The 26,630-nt window shown below is 43.7% G+C and overlaps 1 protein-coding gene across 2 annotated transcripts in view; it reads right to left on the bottom strand.

Annotated features, from left to right (window-relative positions):
* Nucleotides 1–6,162: 6,162 nt before the first annotated feature.
* Nucleotides 6,163–26,630, bottom strand: part of CUNH8orf89 (chromosome unknown C8orf89 homolog) — a 27,251-nt gene continuing 6,783 nt past the window's right edge. Inside the window, exons 2-7 of one of the 2 annotated variants that reach the window (XM_039841866.1) lie at nt 19,830–19,993; nt 18,089–18,242; nt 15,095–15,150; nt 11,875–11,910; nt 9,917–10,107; nt 6,163–6,458 (exon numbers count right to left, since the gene is read on the bottom strand). In XM_039841866.1, the coding sequence (XP_039697800.1) occupies nt 9,959–10,107; nt 11,875–11,910; nt 15,095–15,150; nt 18,089–18,242; nt 19,830–19,992 (558 nt within the window). In that variant the 5' untranslated portion in view covers nt 19,993 and the 3' untranslated portion in view covers nt 6,163–6,458; nt 9,917–9,958. Of the gene's footprint in view, nt 6,459–9,853; nt 10,108–11,874; nt 11,911–15,094; nt 15,151–18,088; nt 18,243–19,829; nt 19,994–26,630 lie in introns of those variants that run through there. The other variant, XM_039841865.1, reaches the window with a different exon arrangement.

Consider the following 26,630-nt stretch of genomic DNA (forward strand, 5'->3'; position numbering starts at 1 on the left):
CAGAGTGCGCATCATTGGCTGATGCTGTCGAGTGCACGTTCATGTGTGTCTTCCCCGAGTCAGCGTAAAGCATTGGTCCCTGGGGCTCTGAATAAAGAAAAAAAATACTGTAAGGAAGAAGAAAATCACTCTCAGGCTGGCAGAAGCAGGGTGTAAGGGATGGAATCCTAGATTTTGTGCTGTTTTCTCGAACCAAAATAATAAATATGAGAGTTGGATATTGACGTCCCTTACTTGAGGGGAAAGGAAGGGGCCAGTATAAGAGTTTATTTAAGAGAACATATATCAACATTTAAACTCTGATAGGAGCGTTTACTTATCTTTTGAAAATGGAGCTAGGGACGTGCTCTTTTTCCCCTAAGTCAAAATTGTAAATGGTCACCAGGTAATTTAAGACGTCGGAGCCGCCGTGCTGGCGGAACGGAGCTCAGGAAAGCTCAGAAGAGTCTTTCAAACACGGCTGCACCGCCGCCCTGTCGTAACTTCAGCAATCGTCGGAGGAGGACCCGAGCTGGGTCCTTTCGGGCCCTGTGCCCCAGAGGGGAAGCCGGGTCTCGGCGGGGTGCACCAGCACCGCCCCCCTCCACGGGGCTCTCGTCCATTCCCTCGGGTCATCGCGAAGGGCCACATGCGGCCGGGCCTGTGATTTTGTCCGGGGCTGGAGGGCCGCCTTTCATCTTATGGAAATTATACGCTTTCTGATAAGATTGAAAAGGAAACCGAGAATTGGTCATTGCATCCCACCTGGCCTCTTCCGAATTAGAGGACAGTGGCCGAGCAGCCCTTCTCGGGTTACAGTTCTGTTCCCACAGCCGTTTCCCACACCACCCCGACACCCCGACACCCCGATACCCCGAGGGCTCCACGCAGTCCCTGAGAGGTGGGAACCACCCCAAAGGATTAAAAGGACGGCGTAAAACACCGCATGGCAGACCTTGTGTTAAGAGTTTTGCAAACATTATTTTGCCTCCCTCTCCACCACCCCCAAGAAGTAGGTGTTGCTCTTATTTTGGGATTTTGACATCTCCATTCCCCAGAGGACACTTGGAGAGGCAAGGAAATCCGCCCACAGTTAAGCAGCCGTCAAGTTTCAGAGTGGGGGGTCTGACCCCACGCGGTGAGCCCTTATTCTAATATGAATCTCGAATCTCCTCCGGGCAGGGCTGAGGTACCCACAGCACCGTGTCGATGGGAGGTCCACGCCCTTCTCATCCGCATCTGCTCTGACAGCAACAGGTGCGGCACTCGGCAGCGCCACGTGGGGCTCCCCTCCAGCCCCCAAGTCCCCTCCTGACCCCTGGGTTGGAACTCGGGTGGGGGGGGCGGGACTAGAAAGCTCTTCAGGCCGTAGCCACACCTCCTTGGTCTTCCCAGGGCAGGGTTGAGCTAGACTGTGGGAAACTTGCCAAGAAACAGGACGGGGCAGGGCTGGGACGTGTCCTCAGGCAACTTAGATGCCGTGGCTTTAACTCTTCCGTCCCAGACAGGTCGCTACAGGCTGGGCCATGGCAGGGCCGGCCGTGACAGACCCTTGCCGGTCATCTTCCTTCCTCTGTCCTTCTCTGCACTGCCCTTCCCTCCCCTCCCCTTCCCTCCCCCTCCCTTCCCCTGTCCACCTAAGCACGGCAGGACTGCGTCTGTGGCTCCTTCAGTGACTTCGGCGATCGGTCGGGGTGTTCCAATGTCCAAGGGACCCTGAGACGCTCCATTCGGGAAAGGGGTGCAGAGACGGAGGGGCCCGGGTGCCTCTCTCACACTCTGTGGCCAGCGGCTGTCGGCTTCCCTGCCCTGTGTGTCCGGCGTTCAAGGACAGGGACCGCGCTCACTCTTCTCAATTTCCAGTGACTAAGCGAGTGCCTGGTACACGCGGGACTGATAGATATGGAAGTAAATTGACTGATTAGTAATTCCTCTTACTGATTTCCTCATAATTGCATCTCGTGTACTGTCTTTTTGTTCTCGTTGCCAAAATGACTCTGTGCGAGCGAAGACTTGAAGTCCGTCAGCTCCTTCAGAAATCGTCGGTTTTAGGATAAGGTCCCGATGGCATTATTTCACCAGATCCAGTTTTCGGGAGATACGGTTTTGGTCTCTCTTCATGTTCACATTATCTCAGATTATACTCAGCTTCGTAGCATTGCAGAAAGATTACAGACTGATGTCTCTTTAGAGAGCACAAGCAAAAATGCTCTCGATGAAGTGAAAGCATCCTCTCCTCTCAGATCCGCTTGGCGTAGGTAGCTGCTTGCGTTCCAAGGAAAGTCAACTGTACCCATATCTATACACTCGACATTTTCTGTGTTTGGCTGAGGACTTTGGTAGAATCACCAGGCACTGGTAGCAATTTCTACACCTCTTTAAACATCAGCATCAATCGGGCTATCGACTGTCAGCATTTTGCAAAAACCATACATTAAGAGGCAAGAACAGCTCCAGGAATCACAAATATTTATCCTAATGATGGTCTCACTTCAGCTTTCTTCTGACTTGGTGCCGTCCGCTGACATCAGTCATTTATTCGACACCCCAAACCCGTTCAGATAGGTCCCAGCTTGTCCTTCCTTATTTTCAAAGGAGAAAAATCCAAATAGGAAAACCAAATAAATGCTAAGCCCTTGAAAATATACGACAGATTATAGGAGTCTACGATAGACCTCAGGGAGGTTTATAACATGTTTCTGATGACGGGGTGCTGTGGGGAGCTGCCTCCCCATAACCAAGTGGCACCCGGGGACCCACTTGACTTGGGTTGTCCTCATCCATGAAGTAAATCACCCATATGTACGATCCCGGTGTAACCTCATCTTCCAAGGCTCAGATGAAACCACGTGACTGAAAAGGCTTGGTAATCCTTAAATCTCTATATAGATGTCAGTTATTATGAAAAATTTAAACTATTACTTACGGTTCCATCATACTTGTATTTATTTTCTGCGGTGGGGAAGCTAGACGTGTCCTCCCCTGAAGCTTCTGGCCCTAAATGGGGTGGAGGAGGAGAAACGAACGATCGTCGACTTGGTGTCCACGGCCCCCGTCCGTGGTGAACACAACGGCCCATCACTGCGTGTTGCTGATGGCGGAGTCTGAGCACGGCCAGGAGCACAGGAGGGCACTTTGTGAGCTGGAAGACATTAGAGGTGACATTGGGCATATGATAGAGAGCACAGGCACTCGGGATTCAGGCAAGTCCACCCTCGAATTGCAATTTCTTTGTCTGTAAAATGGGGAAATAATACTTTCGCCTTGCTGATCGTGGTGAGGACCTGAACTGGCTTAGGTTCCGAGGGCCGCAGGAAGAATGACCGGAAAGGGGGTTGTTTAAAACAACAGGAAGTTATTCTCTTGCAGTGCCAGAGGCTGGAAGTCTGAAAGCGAGGTGTCCGCCGGGCCACCCGCCCCAGGCTCTCGGAGACACTCACTGCTTGCCTCCCCCAGCTTCTGGCGGCTCCAGGCCATCCTGGGCTGTGCCTGCATAACTCCAAGCTCCTCCCCTGTGTCACTCCGTGTGTCTTTATGACACTTGTCATTGGACTTAAGGCCCATCTGGATGATCCAGGACAATCTCATCTTGAGATCCTTAACTTAATGGCATCTACGATGACCCTTTTCCCAAACAAGGTCACATTGGCAGGTTCCAAAGATCAGGTCATGGCTTTGGGTCCGGGGGCGGCCACCATTCAACCCCCTACGGCATCTAATGTCTACCTGGCATAGAGCAACCACCCAGTTGATGAGTCACTGATCGGTAATTAGCCACCAGAATAATAGTTATTACTATTTTCGGCATGGAAGGACAGGGCCCTTCGTCTCCCCTGCCCCTTCCTTCCTCCCTTCCTTCCTCCCTGGCCTCGCTCCTGGTGGAACAGCGTTATGGGAGCAGCCTTATGGGAGCAGCCTTATGGGAGCTTGCAGGTGCTCCTCTGTGAAAATCTAAAAGACCCAGTCTACCTCCAAAGGGGAGGACTGTTTACAAGATGCCACCTTCTCATCTTCTCAGGAAAAATACTCTCCAGAGCCTTAACCCCCCACTACCGGGAGTGAGCCAAGACAGGGATGGGGCGGAGGACAGCTACGGGGATCAAAAACGGAGAGAGAGAGACCACCAAGGGTGCAGACGAGCATTCCCGGATGTCCCATTCAAGCCGACTGTGTGGGAAAAGGAGCAAACGTTTGCCAGCATCGTCTGGACTCCGTGTGTGCTCGTCGTCAGACGCTGGCGACGTTCAGGTGATGGGCTGCACCTGCGCACCTCGGCATCATCCCCGCCCACTTCGACGCCCTCCCTGTAGATGTTCCCTCTCCCCTTACTTAACTCGCACAGGTCTTCAGGCTGCATGGCACGTGCAAGCTGCCCTCACGTTGGCTCGTTCAGCTGTCACTGGAAGGCGGATCCGGTCCTTCGTCAGACCTGCCCTGGGGACCTCGGCGGGAACCAAACAAAAAAGGCAGGGTTGCTGGGAGGGAGGCAAGGTCGCCGGCCCCTGAATTCAGTGAGGCTCGGTGGGCTTCCTCCTTCTGGGGTGTCCCACCGCCCTCCACGCCCACCTCTGGCTTAGTCGCTCCAGCCCTTCCATCTGGGACCATTTGGCCCCACCTCTTGTCCAACTTTGCCCTTGTACTTTGGGTCCAAGCCTCGCATCGGTGACCTGCCCAGAACTCGGTTCCATCCCAGACTCTAGGTCGGCCTCAGTCCTGGTCGGCAGAGAAGTCTGGGGTCGGGGCAGAGCAGCTCGTCGCCCTTGGCCCCGAGTTCTAATCCCTGGGCCGCTCCCCACCTGCTTACCCCAACCCACTCTCTGTTCCCCCTGCTCTGAGCCGAGAACCTGACACCACCTCGCCCAGGCTCTGTGCCCACCTGACTTGCAACCAGCCGGTGAGAGGCCCTGGGCTGGAGGTGGAGAGTGACTGTAAAAAGAGGCTGGGGACTTACGGCCTCCGCGCTGCGCCTTCGGGTGTCCTACCAGGCTGTTCTGCAGCTCTTGCCCCCGCTGAGCTCGGGCGACACGTTCTCCGCCCCCGGCCCTTCAGCCCCAAGGGTGCTAACGGCCACCGCTGGCTTCCGGGACCTCATGACCTCGTCTGCTTCCCAGACCCTGCCATGGGGTCTTCGCTTCCCCTGCTCCCTCGCAGGAGCCTTTCCAGCGCACGCCAAGCGCCCTCCTCCCTCCAGCCCTGGGCTCGGCTTCACTGCCCGCGCCCCGACGCCGTGGGGTCCTCGGGGTGTGGGCAGCGGGTGCTGCAGCACGCCAGCCGGGTCTCCCCAGTGGGGCCACCGTGCTCTTTCCTTGGCCACGGGGTGTTGGTGGCTGACAGTGCTGTTACCTGAGTCCTTCTTCAGGAGCTTCCCTGAGCAGCAGGGAGCCACCTCGCCCTGGTCATGGCCTTCCCCAACCACAGTTCGCATCCAGGGACTGGTCAGTGGGACGAGGGGGTGAGGTCTCCTGGCTTGGGGGTCTGACAGCCCTGCAGGCCTTCTCCAGCCACCCGGCTCTGCGTGGCCTCATCTGTGGCTTTCACGGAGGCCGCACGGCTGTTCGACCCTCTCCCCACCTGCTGTACCTGACGGCGTCCCCAGCAAACCTCCTGGGCACACGGCTCCATCTCAGCATCCATTTTGCAGGAATTTGTCCTGAGATGATGGGCTCCCGACGACAGACCAGGAAGGGGTCTCTCGACTCAGTGCTGCCAGCCAGACCCAGCTTCCTGGTGCCAGGTCCTAACCACGGACCTGTGCGGGTCTCCTGGGAGGTTCCACCGGTGGGTCCTGTCTCCCTCGTGGTCACTGGGAAGTCCAGTGTCTCTGGTCTGAACTGTCTCATCGCCAACTGACCTCCAGCTCTGCATTCTTTCTCATGACATAATAAAAGGCTTCTCAGTTCACACAGCGTGTAGGGCTCAGTGTCAGGTACCAGGGATGCAGAAATGGATAAGAAGAAGTTTCTGCCACTTCGCTAGCTGTGTGACTTCGTATAGGAGACTGAGAGGTGGCTGGTGAGGGTGTAAAAAGAAACACACGGAGGGCAGCCCATGAGAGGCGGATGTGTGCGTGTTTAAGACGGGAGGTTTCGCAGCGAGTGTTTACTCTGGTGGCGTGACCGTGTCAGGGGTGGGGATGCTGGTGACTTGGGGCCCAACTTTGGGAGTGGGAGGGGAGGGGTGCATTGGAGCCCAAGCCAGGGGCTGCTCTCCGGGCTCGGGCAGGAAATGTCGGCGCACAGAGGCAAGGGTGCTCACAGGGGAGTGAACGGGAGCGCCCTCCCGACTGCTCCCAGCTCTCAGTGAAATAAGGAGACGGGTCGCGTCGCGCGCTGAGCGTGAGAGGCTGGGGAAGGGCACCCGTGAGGCGGAGAGAAGGAATGGAGTGAGAACGAGCTGACCGGGGCTGGAAAACCGGGGTGCTGGGACGATTCGATGAGGCAGATGCAAAGCGTTAGCACAACGCCCTGTACACAGTGAACCTGTAAAGAAAATTCGTTATTACTGTCCCCCAGAGAAGGCATCTGCGTTTCAGTGACTCTCTTTCCTCGAGAATCTAAATTACATATTAGAGGCTTGCTTGATGAGCTTAGAATTAGAGAAAATACAGTGAGTCTCAGGTTATTTCTTTGCAACACTCACTGACGAATGATTTGTCCTTCACCGAAGTAATTATTCTTTGTAAAGAACTGTTTTCTCACCCTAAAATCAGGACTCGGTCTCCCCATCCTGAATATTTATCTTAAGGTCCCGATTCCCAAGATTTCGATAATTTGACTTATACTGGAGGAAGTTCCAAACCACAGATGCGAAAGATCATTTCTGGCAAGATTGCCTCAGCCCCAAACATAAATTAACATCCGCGGTAACTGCAGTGTCAGAAGTCGGCATCTCATCCTTATCTCTGAATCGTGGGTTTATTTTACTTGGGGGTGACTTGAGCCTCCTGTGCCCTAAACACCTGCTGGTTTTTCTTAAAAGTTCACGAGGAACAATAAGAGTAAATGCGTGTAAAAAAGTAGAGGCTGTGTTTTTTTTTTTTTAATTTAACGAAAAACATAAGTTAAATTAAATTCAACCCGAGGCTAAAAAAGGTAATTAATTATGGTCAGTATATCTCATTTATTAAAAAGGAATAAACGCAGCATTCCTTTCTTGAATTGACTTGAGTTGAACTCTTCCACAGGAGAGATGGGGGTAGAGGAGAGGGGTCTTTCTACTCTACTGGTAAAAATCCTCCGAGACGTGTTGGCATCACAGGTCAGGAACTCAACTCAATATTATGAGATATTTTTCTCTGTGGAAGTATTATTTTCCCTTCCCTAAATTTTAAGTAGCTAAACAATGCTGTAGCAACCAAGTTTAAGTTTTTTAAAAATTATTATTCCATTAAGATTATGTACATGGGCTTTGGAACCTAATAGGTTAGAATTTATTCCTAGTTTCTAGCTAGAGATGCAGTGTAAAACAAAGACCCTTTATTTACCTCATTTATAAAACAGGTTTTCATAAGGTTTTCAAATAATATTAAACATTTAGTGTACACAGTAGGTGCTCAATAGATGAAATCCATTTGATGATCGGAAGTGTTTAGAAGTGCTCATCCAAAAAAGAGTTCGTCAAATTTTTGTTAGACGGTACGTTTTCTCCTGTTTCCCATTTCTTAAATTATTGACCACACTTGGAATGGGTTCTCAGACGACGGAAAAGGTAGAGCTCATGTCCGAGTCATTCTCAATCGAAATTCAGACGTAGGCACAAACACATCCATTTAAGTTTATTTAGTTATCCCCATGGGAACGAATGCATCGTGAACATGCACACAAGCATATACATGTTAAGTGCATTTTACGCATTAATATAAAGCATGCGAGGACATAAATTATGTTCGTTCTCCTACATCTGTGACGCTGTCTTCTTCACTTTTATTTTTGCCTTCCTCCTATTTCCTCCCTTCTCTTATGAATCCGAACTCTCTCCACCCTGCTTTTTCAGACGGAGAATTCGGCCTTTGCCAGGCACGTGTTTCTCCAAGCTCTCGTTCCGGTCAGCCTCGTTTCCGGAATGACACCCCTGCTGTCGACCACCTGTTTGGCACCTCTGTGTGGATGTTCCGGTGGCACCTCGAACTGAATATGCCCGAAGTTGCCTTCATGCTGTTATTCCCCAAAGCAGCGCCTCCTCCCGAGAATCGTATGTCTAAAATTGGAAATGAGCGGCTTTTGATTCTTCCTCTCTTGATGCCCTTACGTTGATCTTACGTCCTTGCCTTGATGTCCTAATTATCTAGTGTTTCCTTCCTATTCCTGCTTCTGCCTTTCTAGTGAGACATTCTTACCTCCATTTTTATAAACACTTCCTCGCTGGTTTCCCTATGTCCAATCTCCTCCCATCACAGTCTGGCCTGCCAATTATACCTGGATGGATCTTCCTAAATCACAAAAGCGATAATTTACTGTCATGCTCAAAATCTCCCATTTTGGGGTGTGACTCGATGCTTGTAATACCAAGCTTTATTAAACAAATCGAGTTCATTTTTAACTAAGGAAAAAAAAAAAATCTCCCACTGTGAAACAGAGGAAATAAACGCTCACGCTTAGCATCCGACGCTCTCTACCAGATGTCGCCCAGTCACCTCAGGCCCTAGCACGCTCTCCTCATCTGACCCAGAGGTCGCATAAATGAATAGTCCCTCGAAGCCAAGTCTAGCTTGCATATGTAACTTTGGCCCACACAATGGCCTTGTAAGTTCTGAATTAGTTACTTATTTCATTGGTTGCTAACATGTACACATCGAAAGGTTTCACGCAAAAATCCAGAGTCTGGCTTCTCACGAAGGGTTGCAATACCTGTCAGCTCTGTGCCGACATCCCCGTGTGACACAAAGAGCCGAGGCTAGGCAGTGAGTGCCCGGCCCGCCACAGCCTTCGTCTGATCAGCGTCACTTGGCCGAGGCACTGGCTTGGTACCGGGAGGCATGCGAATTGTGCCGCCTGCCCTGTACCACCCGAGGCCCCGGCCCGACGGCAGTGTGTTTGCTTACGTTCTTCCGCGTTCTTCCGTCTTTCTAGAAATGCCCTCTCCCTTCATCTTTCCTGTCTTTGAGGCCCACTTCAAACACTGCATCTGCCGTGAGGCCTTCCTGCTGGATGCTACTGCCCGGTCTTTGAACCTCGTGGTTCTGCTATAGCCCGTGTCCCCGTCTGCACCGGACCTCAGTCACGGGGGCCAGGATTTCTCCCGGGTTCTCGGGGAGGTGCAGTGACAAACACTTCCCCCCACTCCTCGGGGAGCGGCTTTCCTCCTCCCCACAGAGAAGGGGTGAGTCTCCCCACTCCTCCCCTCAGAGATCTGCCAGTCCACACGGCGGGGACACCTTGCTCTGCTGGGCCCTGACTCGGCATGAGAGCCTGAGGTCGCCAGCACCACCGGGTGTGTGCCTTGGCCCAGTTCTCAAGGTCATTGTTAAGAGGTTGCCGCACATCTAATCCAGGGTTTCCCTTCCAGGTTTCATCAGTGAACAAAGCTAATATTTTCACCTCCATCTGCTTGGCTACTTATCTCACAGCCATTTCGAACTCGAGCAGAGAAATGGGGGGACGGGGAGGCGGTGTTTAGCTGGAAGCCTTCCGACCCCAACAACAAGAACTTGCTTTTTCTTGAATCTTCTGCAGCTCCTAACAAAGGTCCTTGTACAGACAGACACTCAAGAAACATTTCTCAGAGGGAGTCAAAAAATATAATCAATGTGCATGAAATTCACGTAATATACTTTTTCTTATGCGTACACCCCCATAAACCATAAATGTCTTATAATGTTAACAAAATACAAATTATTCTGTATATAATGTAAAATATTTATTTCCTATTTACATTTCCATTTGTATGTAAATCATTGCACATCATATCACGTATCAAAAGAAAGGAAAAAAGTATAAACCTCGAAAGTGGGTGGAGAAGGCCTCGCGCCACGTGAGACTCATCAGCAGTCTCGCAAATCGTGTTTCCTCCCCTTCTTCGATTTTCTGGTCGTTTCTTGGCGAATGGTCTCATACTCCAGTATGGCCATTTTGGAAAGTCTCTGTAAGTACTGGGACGGTGCTCCAGGGAGAGGGTTGCTGAAGCCAGAACCTGTGACCAAAAAAAAAAAAAAAAAAAAAAGTCAGTTATTAAAATTAAGCACACATTAATGCTTCCTCTACAATACAGTGGAAGCGAAACATCTGTTCCTCCAATGACCATCAAACACTGCCAGTTCCTCTCATAACACATTCTTTGAAGTAGAAAGGCCACTGCTTGCTTTCTAAAGTGACGTGATAGCAAGTTATCGCGAAAAATATTTAACTAAAAACACCTGTGATGCTTTCATTTACTTATATAAAACTAGATCTGTATCTATAAAGTGCTTCTTAAAACATGGGATAGCTGTGGACTTTATTCCAAGATAAAAGGCACAATCTCCATGAATATTTAGCTCATTTAACAATGTATATGCTTATCAAGTTGTTTTCTCCAAAGGAAACCATTTCTCGTAAATGCTAAGTGAAGTAAAATAAAATTGTAACGTAAAATAAGCCATTCAGTAACTGAAACAGCATCAATCGAGCCTCTGTTACAAAGTGGGAATCGTAATAACAACGATAGATAACGTTTCTGGGTGATCTCTCTAGTCAAGTACTCTTTCCACCTATTTCATGCACACAGCACCATGAAGTAGGCGACTAGTACTGTCTTGGCTTACGATTTTCAAAAGATTCAGTAAGGCTAAAACACTTGCCTGAGGACAAACACCTAGTAACCGTTAGGGACAGAACTTGAACCTAGATCCATCAAATTCAAAGTTCTCATGTAATCACTACATATTGACCTAAATATGTAAATATGTATAAATACTTCTATTTAGAAACGTACAAGTCTTTGAAAACAACATGCGAATCTATGTTGCTTTAAAATACTATGATTTAACTTCAAACAGTTTCAAGCGTCGAAGAAGCTGTCTTCGATTCTCCAGTGCGGTTGGGTTTTTTGGCTTTGTTTTGTATGAGTGTGTCACATGAGTGAGAAGTTCAGAGAGAGAGTAGAGGCTAAGAATACGATGGATAGGGATTCTTGTTGTTAGCAGTACAATGGACTTGACACTTAGAAAGACCCTCTGGCTACAAATTAACTAGATTCTAGGCATTAAGCAATACTCGAAAAACTTCAAAGAACTGTTATCATACTGACCGATGCAATTAAGTTGGAAGTTGTTAACAATGAGATCAATTTAAATTCTCGAATATTTAGAAATTTATACAGACATTCTAAATGATTCATCGGTCAAAAAACAAATACTTGAACACACAGTGTAAATATATATATATATGCCTTATTGTTCCAGTGTACAGCTGAAACTTACTGGATTTCGTTAACCAATGTCACCATAAAAAATAAAAAATAAAAGAAATACTAAACATTTAACTAGATGATAAAGAAAATATTACAAAACTTCTGTGGTGTAGCAAGTTATACACAGAGAGGTTTATACGCTAAAATTCCAATGTAGAAAAGAAGACTGAAAATTAATAAGCTAGGTATAAGATATACGTTAGGAAAAGAATGAACCCAAAGAATATGGAAGGAAAAAGGAGATACAGAAGAGAAGTTGATGAAGGAGAAAACAAATTTACGATAAAAAAGATTTTTAAAGGGACAGTACTTCACTGAAAAGACTAACAAAAAAAAGAAAGCTTCTGGTGAGATCAATCAAGGAAAAAAGGCAAAAGGAACAAATAAATAATGTTAGGAGAAGAGGGAAAGACGTAGCATAGAGCAAAGACTAAACTATGCCAATACATTTGAAAACTCAGACAAAATGCAAAAAAAAGAAAAAAAAAAAGGCTAGAAAATATAACTTACCAAAATTGACTGAAGAATTCGAATGCCTCAAGAGTCCTAAAATTAAATTGACTGAATCAACCTTAAAAGATTACTCCAAAGAAAACAAGTGATTCACAAAACTCAAATGAATTACTTACCTGCAAAGCTCTGGGTCATCTGAGATTTAATCATCTTCGGGCAGGCTCAATACTTTAACCTAGTCAGGACTGGGTTTCGGGCTGTGCTAAAGCTAGTCTAGTCTTGGAATGTCTAATAGTGTGTAGTCCTCCAGGAGTTCCCGCCGAAAGCTGGGTTTACACAGGGCTCCCCTTGGCAGGCCTTAAACTTCCACCTCTGTCTCTTCAGCAAATATAAAGTTACTGAAACCTCTGCTCAGTTCTTTAGCCTCTAAGATCTTTTCTGCTTTAGGTCCTGAAGTATTCCCAGCAGACGGGCCCCTCAGAGATGGGCCAACACCTGCTGGGAGAACCGTCCGCAGAATTCTGGGCTCACTTCTCTGCTGTTATTTCTCTAGTGTCTCAGCCTCTCGAGGCCTGTTGAACATGATAGCTCTCGACACCTTCAAATAGTTGCTTTTTAAAATTTTTATTACTTTTATCATAATATATTACTTTCTATATTTTATTCTAATTTATTATAAAATATATCTGCACGATATCTTTATAATTAGCTCTTATGCTAATGTTAATTTTGGGCGGTAAACTTGGTCTGATGAGAGCTATTCCAACACCGCCAGAGGTAGAAGTCCCATGGACCATTTTTTAAAAAAGTGTAATGGCAGTTGCCACAATAACCCTTTAAAAACTGGTCAGATCACATTAAAATCATTCCTTTATTAAAAGCATTCGGTGGCTTCTCGTTTGGATCAGTTAACTACACTGACCCTTCCAAGGCCCCGCGTCGTCATCCTCCATCGCCTTTCTTCCCTCGTCTTCCGCCCTGGGCTCCTGATGCTCTTCCAACGGGTCGGGGGCCAGCCTGCCTTGGGACCTCTGCTGGCGCCAAGAGAACTGTTTGCCCAGAGTTTAACTCCCTCGCCACTCTCGAGTCTTTGCTCAAATATTACCCTCTCCATTAAAGCTGTTCTCATCGCCCTGTTTAAAACTGCGAATCGTCCTTCTCGCCCCGATGGACCGATCCATGTTATCTTGTTCTATTTGTTGCTTCTACTGCCCTTCCTCCTTCTAACACACTAGATAATGGGCCTCGTTAGTATATTTAATGCCCGTTGGCTGTATTCTCTCGCTAGAATGTAAACTCCACAAGGGCAGGGCTCTTTGCTTTGTGGAAGGATGTAGCCTAAGCCCAAGCACCTAGAACAATGCCTGGCACAGAGTAGGTGGTCAATTCCCATTCGGTAAATGAGTAAATGAAGTGCCATCTTGCATGACTCTGAAGGAAAACCAACGAGTATTTACTGAACACTCAGTAGGTTGCAGAAACTGGTGTAGGCACCGCAGGATACAGAGGTAAGGCATAGTGGCACCCAGCTCATAGTACCCATAAAATTGGACTATTGGAAAACAGGCAGGCATCTTTTGGGCCAAGATGCAAAAGAAATGCCTTCTGTTTAACTTAACACATATTTTTATTTTACGCTGTCTGTCGATCACAGAAATTGTTTATAGTATATGGGAATTCACGGAGAAGAAACAGCCAAGGAGAAGTTCATAGACATTTAACCTTATAAGCGTCTAGAGGCTGAACTTGCGAAGCTGCTCACGAGTCAATTCTGACTGCTGCCCACGATGTCTTACTTAGCGCGTTAGTTTTTGTGGTCTGTTAGAGGTGCTCTATTAACTCTGTTATTCCACGAGTGTGAACTCATGGAAGTGATGAATGCACTAGAAGGAGATAACTATGATTATGACAAAAATAAAGTTTTAAAAAGTCTTAATCTGGTAAGGAAAGAATTACTACCCCTAGGCAAAGGAGGAGACATTTGACAGTCTGAAGGATAAGTAGTAAATAACATACAATATTAAAGATGTTACGCTTAGTCCAGTGGTTCCCGACTGGGAGTGATTTTGCCACCGCAAGGGCATTTAGCAACGTCTGGAGACATTTTTGATTACCATGCTTGTGGAGGGCATCTGGTGGGTAAAGGGCATGGATGCTGCTAAGTATCTTCAATGCATGGGCCGGACCCTCAACACAAAGAATTATCAGGGCCAAAATATTAACACTGTCACTGTTGAAAACCCTGGCTTAGATAATAATCTATGAAAGACAAGGAAATATAATGACAAAATGGAAAAGTTTTGACTGTGTGGCTCAAGAATCTTTACCATTAACTTTGGGTAAAAGTATTTCAGAAAGGGTTAAGAATTTAGTGGAGAACTTAAGCCCTTCACACATATATTATGCCGCACGCCTTATGTGGTTCGCTTGGTATGAAGCCCCCAGGAATCCATAACACACGAGAGTGAGGGATGAGACAGAAAGTCCAAATACCGAGCTGCCAAAGGATTCTCCATAACCTTGTAGACATCGTGAAAAGTTTAATCATTTGGCTCAAGAGAGATTTTCAACGTGTGTTTTTGAAAAACAAAACTCCGATTAAACATATCAGAAATATAAAGGTGAGAATGCCTGATTTTACAGATTCAAAGAACAAACCCGTACCCCAAAAGGTAGAAATACACCTTGGAGCTATAAACCCTCTCGGCCACCATGGACTTAGGAATAAATCAATGTAAGAGTATTTTTTTGAACCCAAAACTGTTGGCATATGGATAAGTGTCTGTAGTTGGATGTTATAGATACACAGGATTCATGACAAACATTAATTAGCAGATAAGGCCAGGAAGGAAAGTTAGGGGAAGATGGTAAAGGGTTCGAGGCCAAGCTAAGGAGTCCATATGTAGTCTGTGGGTAATAAGAGTTACTGCTTTTGAAGAGGGAGTGATGTGGCTAGAGGCTAAGACTTCAGGCTCCTGTTGCAGTGTTGAAGGATTTTTAAAGCCAGAAATTCAGAAATTCAAAGCCAGACTAGTTTGCGGGCTCCTGCAATGGCCCCCATGGGAGATGATGAGGGCCTATCCCAGCGTCCAGAGACAATAACGGCATATACATATTGAACACAAAATCCACTAAGTTTATAAAATAAACAAAGCTTAAAAAGAAGCATTAACAAAACGAAGACAATTAAGTCAGCGGAAATAAAGTTTAAAAAAAGGAATAAGTTCTCGACCTCCAAATAGGACATGTGGTGGAAGGGGAAGGTGAGCCAGCTTACCTTTCGATTTCTCCTGAAGGGGCGCCACAGGGCACGTCTCCTTTGTCCTCTTTACCCTGAAATCACATGTTATCATAAAATCACCTCTCCGTAAGCCCAGGGTACGTTCGTTCTCCGAAATGCAGTAGGAGACCAGAGCGGCTCTCAGTGAAACTCACTCGTTGAAGGACACACATGGAAATTAAATGAACATTAAAGAAATGAAACTCCTTCCATGATAACCGATCTAATCGGAAGCAGATATGAACCAACCGAATATCTCGGTTTTCGCTAATGAATTCTACCAGTGGGTGAGTGTTATGTCTGACTTTTCCCATCTTTATCTCGATTTATCTTAACTCTCACTACTCATCATCCAGGGAGGGCTAAGAGGAAGGAAATCAAGATTAGATTCACAGGGTACCTGGATGTGCCAGCTACCAACTCACTTATTTGTGTACTTTTTCCCGAGTCATCACCACAATCTGCAATTTGTCATACATAACTTTTGTTCCTTCTGAAATCAACCTAGATAATAAGTAGATTATTAGAGGAAATACATCATGACTGAATCTGCTGTGGATGAGGTAGTTCATTAGAATCCCAAATTCCTTGTAACGATATTAAAGTTTAGAAGTGAGCCAAAACTTTTAAATACTCTTCACCTCTAGGATTGCCGTTATCAGTTATGTTACCAGAACGTGCCTTGAGATTCACTGAAAATTTTTAATTATCATTAAAGAGACCTGAAAAAACATTAGACCCTCACCAGCATTTTAAAATCAAATATTTACACATAGCGGGTGGGGAAGAGGGTTAGGGGTCGCACACAGCACGGAACAGAGTACTCCCCTGCTTTGCCAAGGCTGCTCCTTCGCTGGGCGCTGGGCAGCGTGTGGAGGGGAGAAAAGGACCTGCAGGGAGCTCGACACGTTCTCGCCAGAATGGCTGAAAAAAAGACGCGTGTGTCAGACAGAAAAAAATGAACATTTACGCTCACCGGGCACTTCATAACCGCCGCGGTACTTGGCCACCTCTCTTCCGCTTTGGATTTAAAGAACGCTTATCACAACACGGATGTAAGATACTCGGATCATGCTGCATCGACCGGTAAATTCACACTCGCGTCATGTAAAATGCAGGGGGATCATCTCACAAACAGCCAAATTGCAAATGAAAAAAAAAACCAAAAAACTAAAATAGAGTGAAAACGGTAGGAAGCAAAACTTAGAGGCAGAATGGGTTAATTGAGGGGTGCTCTCCAGGTTTCTGGTTTCTTTAACGATCACGACTGCGTGAAGGAAGGGTTGTGAGACTGGTCTGGACTGAGACAAGGCCATTGCCTTAGGCAACCCTCCACCCTCTCCCCTCCTCCCCCGAAGGCCCGTGACTCCCAGTGAAAGGGCCAGAGCGAGCTGGGTGTCAGGGAAACAGGGGTCTTGGTTATGATAGAAGCGCACGGGCCTTAAGCAGCGTTCATGCTGTGCTTCCCATGGTCCTCTTCGCTCTGCACCCCGTCCTCCTCCTGCTCAACTCCTACCGCCTGCTCCCCTCTGCCACCTCCGATTCGGCCTCGTTACTGCGACCTCATCTCAGAAAGAGCAATTTTGCTTTTTGTATTTTCAGAGCTTGGCAATCTGTCCTCAGATAATATTATAATATGAAAAGTGATGGGAAAGACTTTACGTGCGCTATTGTTCACTGAGGTGTTATTTACAAAACTGAAAAAGCCAAAGCCACTTAAAAGTGCAACGGTAGGGATTTTTTAAGTGAACTATGTCATTAAACACAGTTAAATAAACTATGACCCATCAATGAAATATGGTGTAGACGGTAAAGGCTGTTTGAAAATTATCCAGTGACATGAAAAAATACATGCCTATTAAGATTACAAGGCAGAATAAAAACGTGTAAGTATGCTGAAATTACAACTAAAATTAAAATCCACAAACGTGAAGATTAGAAGAAAACACCCCAAAATAGAAATGGATACGTTAGCATGGGTAAATTATCAAATAATTGTTTTTCTTTGTCTCCCCAAATCTTCTGCAAATCTCTTAGTTATTTTCATAATTTAGATAGAAACTAACCACGACTTATCATTTTTAGTATGTTCGAGTTTTCTATTTATGTTACCAGTATTTATTTCAAGGGTAATTAACAAGAACAATAATACTAGTGGAAAAATCAAGAAATAGACTCTGAAATTCTACTACTTGTGTACTGTGTATAACTGGATGACTTAAAGCTCATTGCAGCAGGAGACAATATGAAAATATAAATCTGCCTTAAAGAGAGCTGCAACTCAGACTGCTATAAATGTTTCTTTATCTATTTTTTTTTTTTAAAGCTGGCATATTCAATAAATACCTGATGAAAAAGTAAATAAACCAAAGTAGAAACCAAAGAGAATAGGAGACTGTCTTACTAATTTATAAATCCCTTGAAGAAGGAAAGGGGTTTTCTTTTACTGGTAAGTCGGTCCGATGTCCAATAAAAAAGGCATTTATAGTAATGCTTTTAAGTGCTAGTATTTCAAAGTCACTGGAACTTGTCTGGCAGACAAAGTCATGTCTGACAGCTACTGCGGGCTCTTCGCTAGGCTGACATCTCATTCAGAATCTTCCCTCACACCCCTTCGGTCGAACGAGAAAGGAAACATAAGGTTCTGTATACAAGGTAATGAAACCTGTTGATGTTGCAGAGAGTTCATTTATTTTTATTGCAAGAAATTCCAATAGTCTCAGGAGCAACCTGCACTAGAGCAATAAACATTTTGCAAAGAAAGTGCTTATATCCTTTCTGGCAATGTCACTTGAAAACTGAGAAAAGCGTCCACTTGTCAAAATGAAAAAAAAATCGCTAACTTGGATTTAAAAAATTAAATCCTTTATGAAAAAAAATATGTTGGTAGGCAAGAAGGGATTAGAATCACCGGCCAGAAAGACCTCTACATTCAGCAATGTTACTATAAATAAATATTCAACAAAAGGGGATCAAATAGGTGCGACCTACCTGACTGGGGGTATCTCCGTGCCCACACACAGCAGTCTGGGGGGAGCCGCTGGTGGAGAGGAACTCACGCTTTTTTGGCAACTCTGCAATCCTGGTAAATATGGCATTTTGACACATTCTTTGAGCTCTTCTAGACCAAATGCCGTGGTGTATTCTAATTAAAAATAGCATCATAATCGCCTTCGTTATTTCTTAATTAAATGTATATAACTCCTTTTACTACATACTAAAACATATAATAAAATACACCAAATCGGTCGTGCAGTAAAGGAAATTTTAAGTTACCGTGATTTATCTAGCATCTTTCCCAAGAGACTACCTTAGAATTCCTAGCTTAGGGACTGTAGGGGAAAACGATTAGGGGGCTAATTAGGGATTAGAATAAGGAGAAGTACTGCTTCGCAGATCTCCCACAGCCCTCACCATCCTCTGCCTTGATTATTTTTATAGATACATTCACATCGAAAAGGGTCTAAAAGCACTTTTAAGAGTCCTCTGTTATCTACTACTTTAAATCTTTCCACCTTCCTGCTTTTATGTCAAGATGTGTAAATATATGATCATCTGAGCTAGCGATGAGAGATAAAAGGATGCTACTTCAGGCATTGATTTTAATTGCCTTTCTGCAAAATTCTATACCATATCATAAACAATAAACAATAAATAAAAAAATTCTATACCATATCATAAACAATAACACTGAAACATCAAGATCGCTTATTTTACTGACCTCACATACCATTGGACAAAGAGATTATCAAATTATGTAAAAAAAAGTTTTTTTTTTTAAACAAAGGCCATAAATGGAAAAAGCAGACTAAGAGGTTAAAGGCTTGGGTGATCGTTAAGCTAAATATATAGAACTGGTTTTTAAGCTTGCTCTGCTAAGTGAGTATAGTGCTGCGATAGAAAATGGTTTTTAATGGGACTGGAATTATGTTAAATACTCAAAATGCTTTTGCAACCTTCAATTTTTTTCTCTTTTGCAGAAAAATAGTTTCCTTGATCAAGAAACATACAGATTCTCTTTTCAGCATCTAGATTCGGGGATAGAAGTCTAGATGACTGATGTCTTCTGAGGACCTTTAATGGAATCTAGTGAAAAAGTTGAAAAACTATAGCAACATACTCAAAAACAGAAGTGCTGAAATGTTAAGGAGTTCGAATTCTGCTATTTTCAAGAATTATATCTCTGTTAATAAAGCTAACAGCAGAATTCAGGATAAATAAACAGTGCGATTATAATTTGAAATTATAGGAGAAAAGCTATTAATTAATACACTCATTTACATGTCAAAAGTTCCCAAACTAATCTTTATTGAGCAACTATAGGATATAAGATACTTGCCACATAACTCACTCAAAAAGTAACATTTTGGTTAGAATACAAAATACGAAAAGGTGCTGTTAAAGATTTAGACTTTTTAAGATGTTAAAACCAACTTGAGGTATTTAAAAACAAACACTATTTATGAAAAGTAGCATGACCCAGGAGAGACAGCACTGCACTGATATCGGAAGTAATTCTTTAAAATGTTTCTATCATGAGTTACAGAATTAAAGTAAATAAGTTAACTTTAATTTGCTTCTATTTTTCTTTTCCATAAGCTTAAGATACTATCCTTACTTAACTGTTACAGAAATTATAAAATGTCTCTTATTGCTTAAAAAATAAACATGTAAATTCAAATTCACCATTCCTATATTTTCTTAAGTAAAATAGGAGTAAAATTGAAGTTACCTTTCCTTATCTTTTGCGTTTCTAAAACTGCTTTCCTCCAGCAACTCTCAAAAAGGAAACAACTCTTCAGGGAATTTCTGGTGACATTAGAAGTCTCAAATTTGATTTCGGGAGATAGCACGGGCATTTTTCTTTCTTTCAACAGTGTTGATGAAGGTGACATGCTGATCCAGATTGAGAACACAAAATACAAAAAAAAAAAAAAGAAAGAAAGTATTTTAGATCAACATTTTTTCTAATTTGTTTTCCATCATTCAGATTAAATACTAACATAGATTTAAACTGAAAGTTTATAATATGTAAATACATATTCTTGGGATTTTAAGGCAGAGGCCTTAAAGAATATAGCTAAAATACATAGTAAGAATCTTTTATACATATTTTAACAAATTCTTTTGAATTTCAGGTTATAGATACTTGGCAATATAAAAAAATTAAGTCCAATAGCAAATTATCATGTACAAGACAAGAGAATGCTTAGGATTCTCTCAAAAATATTACCATGATACACATGACCGGGTGGGATTTGTCTCTGGGATGCCAGGATGGTTCAATAAACGAAAATCAATCAGTGTGATATACCACATTAACAAGAGGAAGAGTAAAGAAGAATCACACGAGTATCTCAATAGATGCAGAAAAAGAATGATAAAATCCAACCCCCTTTCATGATATATATAAAAAACTTTTAAAAAACTAGGAACAGAGAGAAATTATCTTAACATAATAAAGACTATCTATGAAAAATCTACAACTAACATCCTACTCAATGGCAAAAAATTGAAAGCTCTTCCTCTAAAATCAGGAGCAAGGTGAAGATGCCCACTCTCACCCCTGCTGTTCACCATAGTGCTGGAAGTCCTAGCCAAAGCAGTTAGGAAAGAAAAGGGAATTAAAGTCATCCAGATTACACAGGAAGAAGCAAAACCGTCCCTATTTACAGATGGCATGAGCTCATGGATACAGAATACCCTAAGACTCCATCTACCCCCAAAATGTTAGAACTAATAAAGGAATTCAGAAAAGTTGCAGGATACAAAACCAACAAACAAAAACCACTTGCATTTCTATACACTAATAACAAACTATCTGAAAAGAAAAAAAAAATCCAACTTACAATAGCATTAAAAAGAATAAACTACTTAGGAATAAATGTAACTAAGGAAGTGAGAGACTTGTACAAATGGAAAGATATTTCAGGTTCATAGATTAGAAAACTTAACATTGTCAACATGTCCATACTACCCAAAATGATCTACAGATTCAATTTAATCCTTATCAAAATCCCAATGGAATTTTTTCCAAAAATAATAAAAATAATTCAAAAGTTCATATGAAGCCACAAATGACTCCAGATGGCCAAAACTATCTTGAGGAAGAAGATAAAGCTGGAGGCATCAAACTTCCTGATTTCAAAATATATTCATTACAAAGCTTAAGTAATTAAACAATAAGATACTGGCATAAAGACAGATATATAAGCCAATGGAACAGAATGAAGAGTCCAGATATAAATCCACACACATACGGTCAGTTGGTTTTTGACAGGGGTGCCAAGAATACACAATAGGACAAGAATAGTCTCCTCAACAAATAGTGTTAGGAAAATAGGATATGCACATGCAAAAGAATGAAACTGAACCCTTATCTTAAACCGTTCACAAAAATAAACTCAAAGTGGATTAAAGACGTAAGCCTAAGACATGAAACTGTAAAATTCCTAGAAATAAACATAGGGGAAAAGCTTCAAGACACTGCTTTTGGCACTAATTTTACGGCTAGGACACCAAAAACACAGAAATGAAAGCAGAAATAGACAAGTGGGACTACATCAAAGGTAAAAGGAAACAATAAAAGAGTGAAAAGCCAACCTACAGAATGGGAGAAAATATTTGCAAAGCATACATCTGATACGGGTTTGCGATCCAAAATATGTAAGTAACTCCTACAATTCCCTAGCAAAAACAAACAAACAAACAAAACTAATAACCTTATTAAAAAATGGGCAAAGGACTTGAATAGCCATTTTCCAGAGAAGACATACGAGTGGCTAACAGGTATATGAAAATATATGCAACGTCACTAACCATCAAGGTAACACGAATTGAAACCACAATGATATCGCCTCATACTTGTTAGGATAGCTATAATGAAATTTTTTTTTTTTAAAGACAAGTGTTGGTGAGGATGTAGAGAAATTGAAACCCTTGTTCACTATTGGTGGAAATGCAAACCGGTACAGCCACTATGGAAAATAGTATGGAGGTGCCTCAAAAAATTAAAAGTACAACCGCCATGTGATCCAGTAATCCTACCTGGATATTTACCCAAAAGAATCGGAATCAGGATCTCAAAGGCATACCAGCGCTCCCACAGTCATTGAGGCATTATCTCAACAGATGTGGTTAAAGAAAATGTAGCCTCCATTTACAATGCAATATTATTCGGCCATAAAAAAAGAAGGAAATTCTGAAACATGCAAAAACATGGAAGAACCTCAAGGACATTATGCTAAGTGAAGTAAGCCAGTCGCGGGACAAACACCACATGACTCCACGAACTCCTAAAAGCAGAGAGTGGTGGTGGCGGAGGCTGGGGGCCGAGGGAATGGGGAGTTGCTAATCCCCAGGTGTAAAGTTTCAGCATAGCAAGATAAGAAAGTTCTAGAGGTCTGCTCTGTAGCACTGCGCGCATAGATGGCAACTCTGTGTTGTACGCTAAAACATCTTAAGGCGGTAAATCTCAAGTCTTCTAACTATGACAAAATTTAAAATTTTTTCAGTTATTACCAAAATGCATTTGTGCCTGAAAAGAAGATAATTTCTATGCTCCATGAAAAATAAACATGTTCTCGAGATAGTCATTACTTTTACTCTAAGCATGGACTCAGAAGAACAATTAATTACATATCCAGCTTATGAGCTGTATATTCAACTCGATCATATATATATTAAGTGTCTATCGCGTGCAAGGCATTACTAAACTCTGAAGAGAGCAGACACGAGCAAGATGGGGCCGCTACTCAGGACAATGACAATGTCCACTATGGTTACAATTAATTCGATGCTTATTATTCCATGCCCCTTGCTGGGCATTTTATGTTCCTTTTCTCTAATCTTCACAACAAAAGGATTCTAGATATTTAGAATCAGCCGTGCTCACTTATTCATACAAAATATTATTTACTAAGAGTTGATTGTACGTCAAGAATTGCATAGGACTATGAAGAAACATGATAAACAAAACAGTCCCTGCCTTTGAGCTTGGAGTCTGGTAAAGGAAACGCAGACAAGACAGACAATACAGTGTAGTAAGTGCTTTAAAAGGAAAACAATACAGGGTCCTGGTAGAGGGAAAGCATGTTAAAAGACTGAAATAAACTAAACAGAAACAGACTCATATAGACAGACCGAAGGGATGGTTATCAGAAGGAAGAGCATCAATAATATTGTGATAAGCTTGCGTGGTGACAGATGATTACTAGAATTAGTAAGATGATCGCACTGTAAGGTATAAAAATGTGAAATCACTACATTATGCACCTGAAACTAATATAACCAATATAAGGTTATAGACCAACTATACTTAAATTAAAAAATAAATACATTTTTTTTAAAAGGCTATGAAATGAGAGACATCATGGCATGTGCGCATCACCAGGAAGGAGTGGGGAAAAAGAGAATGTGGGAGGAAGGGGGGAAGGAGAGGGAAGAGGAAAGGCGGGGAGGAAAAGTAGCCTCAGAGGCGGAGGAGCGCTCAGTGGTTGGCGTCTCCCCCGAAGGCCCTTCCTGAGGAGCCAGCTGTGTCAAATCCTGGAGAGGTTATTTATTTAACATAGAAAACGGGGTAAGAATAAAGGGCGGGAAGTCCAGATTTGGTGATGAGATCTCGGGTCTGCTGCGATGGCCGTGCTGGGAGTTACAGGCGAGGGCGGACGCCAGATGGTTATGGGCTACAGATGGCGGTGAGGAGCACTGCAGTCCACGACGGCAAAGCGAGGGGTCACAGCCTCAGCGCCGCGCCAACGGCCCACGTGGGCATCTCCAGCAGACCTGCCAAGTCCTCTGGCTTGGAGCCACCTTCCTTCCCTGCAGCAGGGCTTAGGGGCTCACACTGCTTCCCGTTACGCTGCGATGCTGCCTCTGCCCTCTCTACGTGGGATTCATCCTGCTTCTGAACAACAGTGAAAGAGTGACTCGTTTCTTTGATGCTCTCGAACTCTCTTGATTTCACAGGGTTTATTGCTAGAGACTTGAGAAAACAAGACAACCACAGGGCAAGAGCAATAAAGAAAATGAAAATAAATCTTAACTGAACTATGGAGTAAATTCTCAGTCTTAAAAGACTCTTAGAATCAGAGTCCAGACTCCATTCTAGGGACTTCCTTTCCCTATTACCTGTGGAGGTGAACATGACCTGGCAGCTTTCTGGCAGCTCCAAGACCCTCCTGTCTCCACCATGATGGAGCACACAATCGCAGACTAACAATAAATGCCTCTTGGGGCATTTTATCAAGCCAGGTCAAGAGATAAGTTTCTTAAAACTGAATATTTTGAAAAAGTTTACATGATAAATACACAAGGGTTCATTATACTGTTATCTCTACATTTTTATATATGTTTAAAATTTTCCATAATAAAAAGTTTTTTTGGGGGGAGGGGGGAGCCCAGAGCTGCAAGAATGTACTACTTAAGGGATATGCCGAAATAATTTAAAAAAACAAATGTTTTTGATCTGATATTTCTTGAAAACATGGTCACCACCTAATTCTAGTAGAAAGAGAAAAAGTCAGGCTATTTTATAGGACTAAAGAAAAAAGACTGTTAAAAAAACACATGTAGAAAAAGATAATAAAAAGAACAAATTACATATGTTCTGGGCAGGCCATAAAGAACTCATGCAAAACAAATGCTTTCTCAAATGAACAGTGAAGAGACTAGGGACTGAGATAAACTAATTGTTTAAAACTAAGAGCTGTAAAATAATTACTATATTTTCAAAGGCATCCCAAAATATGGGTATATGTAAGCATTTTTGCATTTAAAATACAATTCTAACTATTTTCAAATTAATATTATCTTTTTGTCTCCTAGTTTAGAACTAGAAAAAAATGCTAATTAAATATATGTTCACTATTCATTATTTATCCATCCGTTCATTTATTCATTTAACAAGAATGTACTGAATGACAATCCTATGTCAGGCACTAAGGATGTAAGCGTGAACCAAGCCAGAAGGGTCCTTGTTCTCCTGAAGCTTAGGCGGGGGGACAGGCACTGAGTAAGCAGATAAATGAACGAAGTTTTTTTCAGATAAAATATAATGAAAGTGAAGCTGATTCTCATCATTCGCGAGAGTTATGTTCTATGAAGTCATCATTAACACCGAGTTAGCGAATACTGAACTATCGCTCCCAGGGGCCATACGAAATTAGGTTCCTGCGAGCCTCTGGTCACAACGTTTTCGTCAACTGATCAGCACCTAACCTTGTTTGGGGTGCGCTTCTGTTTAAAGGCGTCTTACTGAACGCACACGGTTGCTGCATTAACGGTGAACGCGCAGCCATCGGCGCCGCGGCCCCCACGCACATCCCACACACGCGTTTTCTCCGCAGGGCTCGGCTCAATCTTCTTGCTCCGAGAACACTAGACAGGATGCGAGCATGACGCTTACAGCCAAATCCCCAGCCAGAAGAGCAAAAATCGGGAACCCACGGCGCTGAATCGACGGGGAAAGGACGCCCGCTTGCAGTACGAGAGCCGGAACAGGAAGGCAGAACATCGCCCTGTCTGACCTCCGCGGGGGCCTGGGGCGGGCAACCCGAACTGCCCACCGCGCTACCCACGTCTGCATGACCTGGAACGCACCGCAGCTACGAATTTCCGAGTAGCAAATACATTTTAATGAAGAGGTGAGTTAGCAAATACGGAATCCACAAATAATGAGAATAGATTGCAATTCGCCGTGGCAATGTGCCCGGGGGCAGGAAGAATTTCAGATCGGGTGGATAAAGAGGCCTCGTGGATGAGGTGACCTTGAGCTGAGATCTGAAAGAACCAGAAGTGGCCAGAGACAGAGAGAGGCGGGGAAGGGGAGGCTCACTTGGCCGAGAGAACAGTGAGTGCAAAGGCCCCGAAGCCAGAATGAGGGTGACATGCTCTAAAGTGGAAAAAGACCTGTGTGTCAACACCATGCTGCCCAGCGGAGTAGCCACTAGCCATCTGTGGCCGTTGAGCACCTGAAGTGTGGCCAGTCGGAACTGAGGTGTGCTGTGAGGGCAACTCATATACCAGCTTTCAAAAACTTCGTGTGGGAAGAAAAGAATGGAAGGAATTAATAATTATCCCATTAATAATTTCTATATTGATTTTATGTTGAAATATTTTGATATCTTGAACTAAATCAAATAGATTATCTAAATTAATCCCCCTGCATCTTTTTAGCTTTTTAATGTGGCTTCTAGAAATTTTTAAATCATATACGTGGCTTTATGTATATAAGTGTTGAGTAACTATGGTGCACACCTGAAACATATAATACTGTATGTTAGCTATACTTTAATACACATCTTTTAAAATTCGATATGTGGCTTGCAATGAGGAGAGGGGAAGAGATCAGGCTGAAAGGTAGCAGGCATCAGATAACTGCGGGCTTTGTAAACCATAATAAAGAGTCTGGATTGTATTCTAAATGCACTGCAAATCCACCAGAAGGTTTTGAGTAGGGAAGAAACACATCGGAGTTGGGTAAAAAGTAAATCTCAAGCCAAAAGGTACACACGGGCTCTGGAGAAGCACACGG

This window comes from Pteropus medius, unplaced genomic scaffold (assembly GCF_902729225.1).
Source record: "Pteropus medius unplaced genomic scaffold, Ma_sr-lr_union100, whole genome shotgun sequence".
In the NCBI taxonomy this organism is placed as follows: Eukaryota; Metazoa; Chordata; class Mammalia; order Chiroptera; family Pteropodidae; genus Pteropus; species Pteropus medius.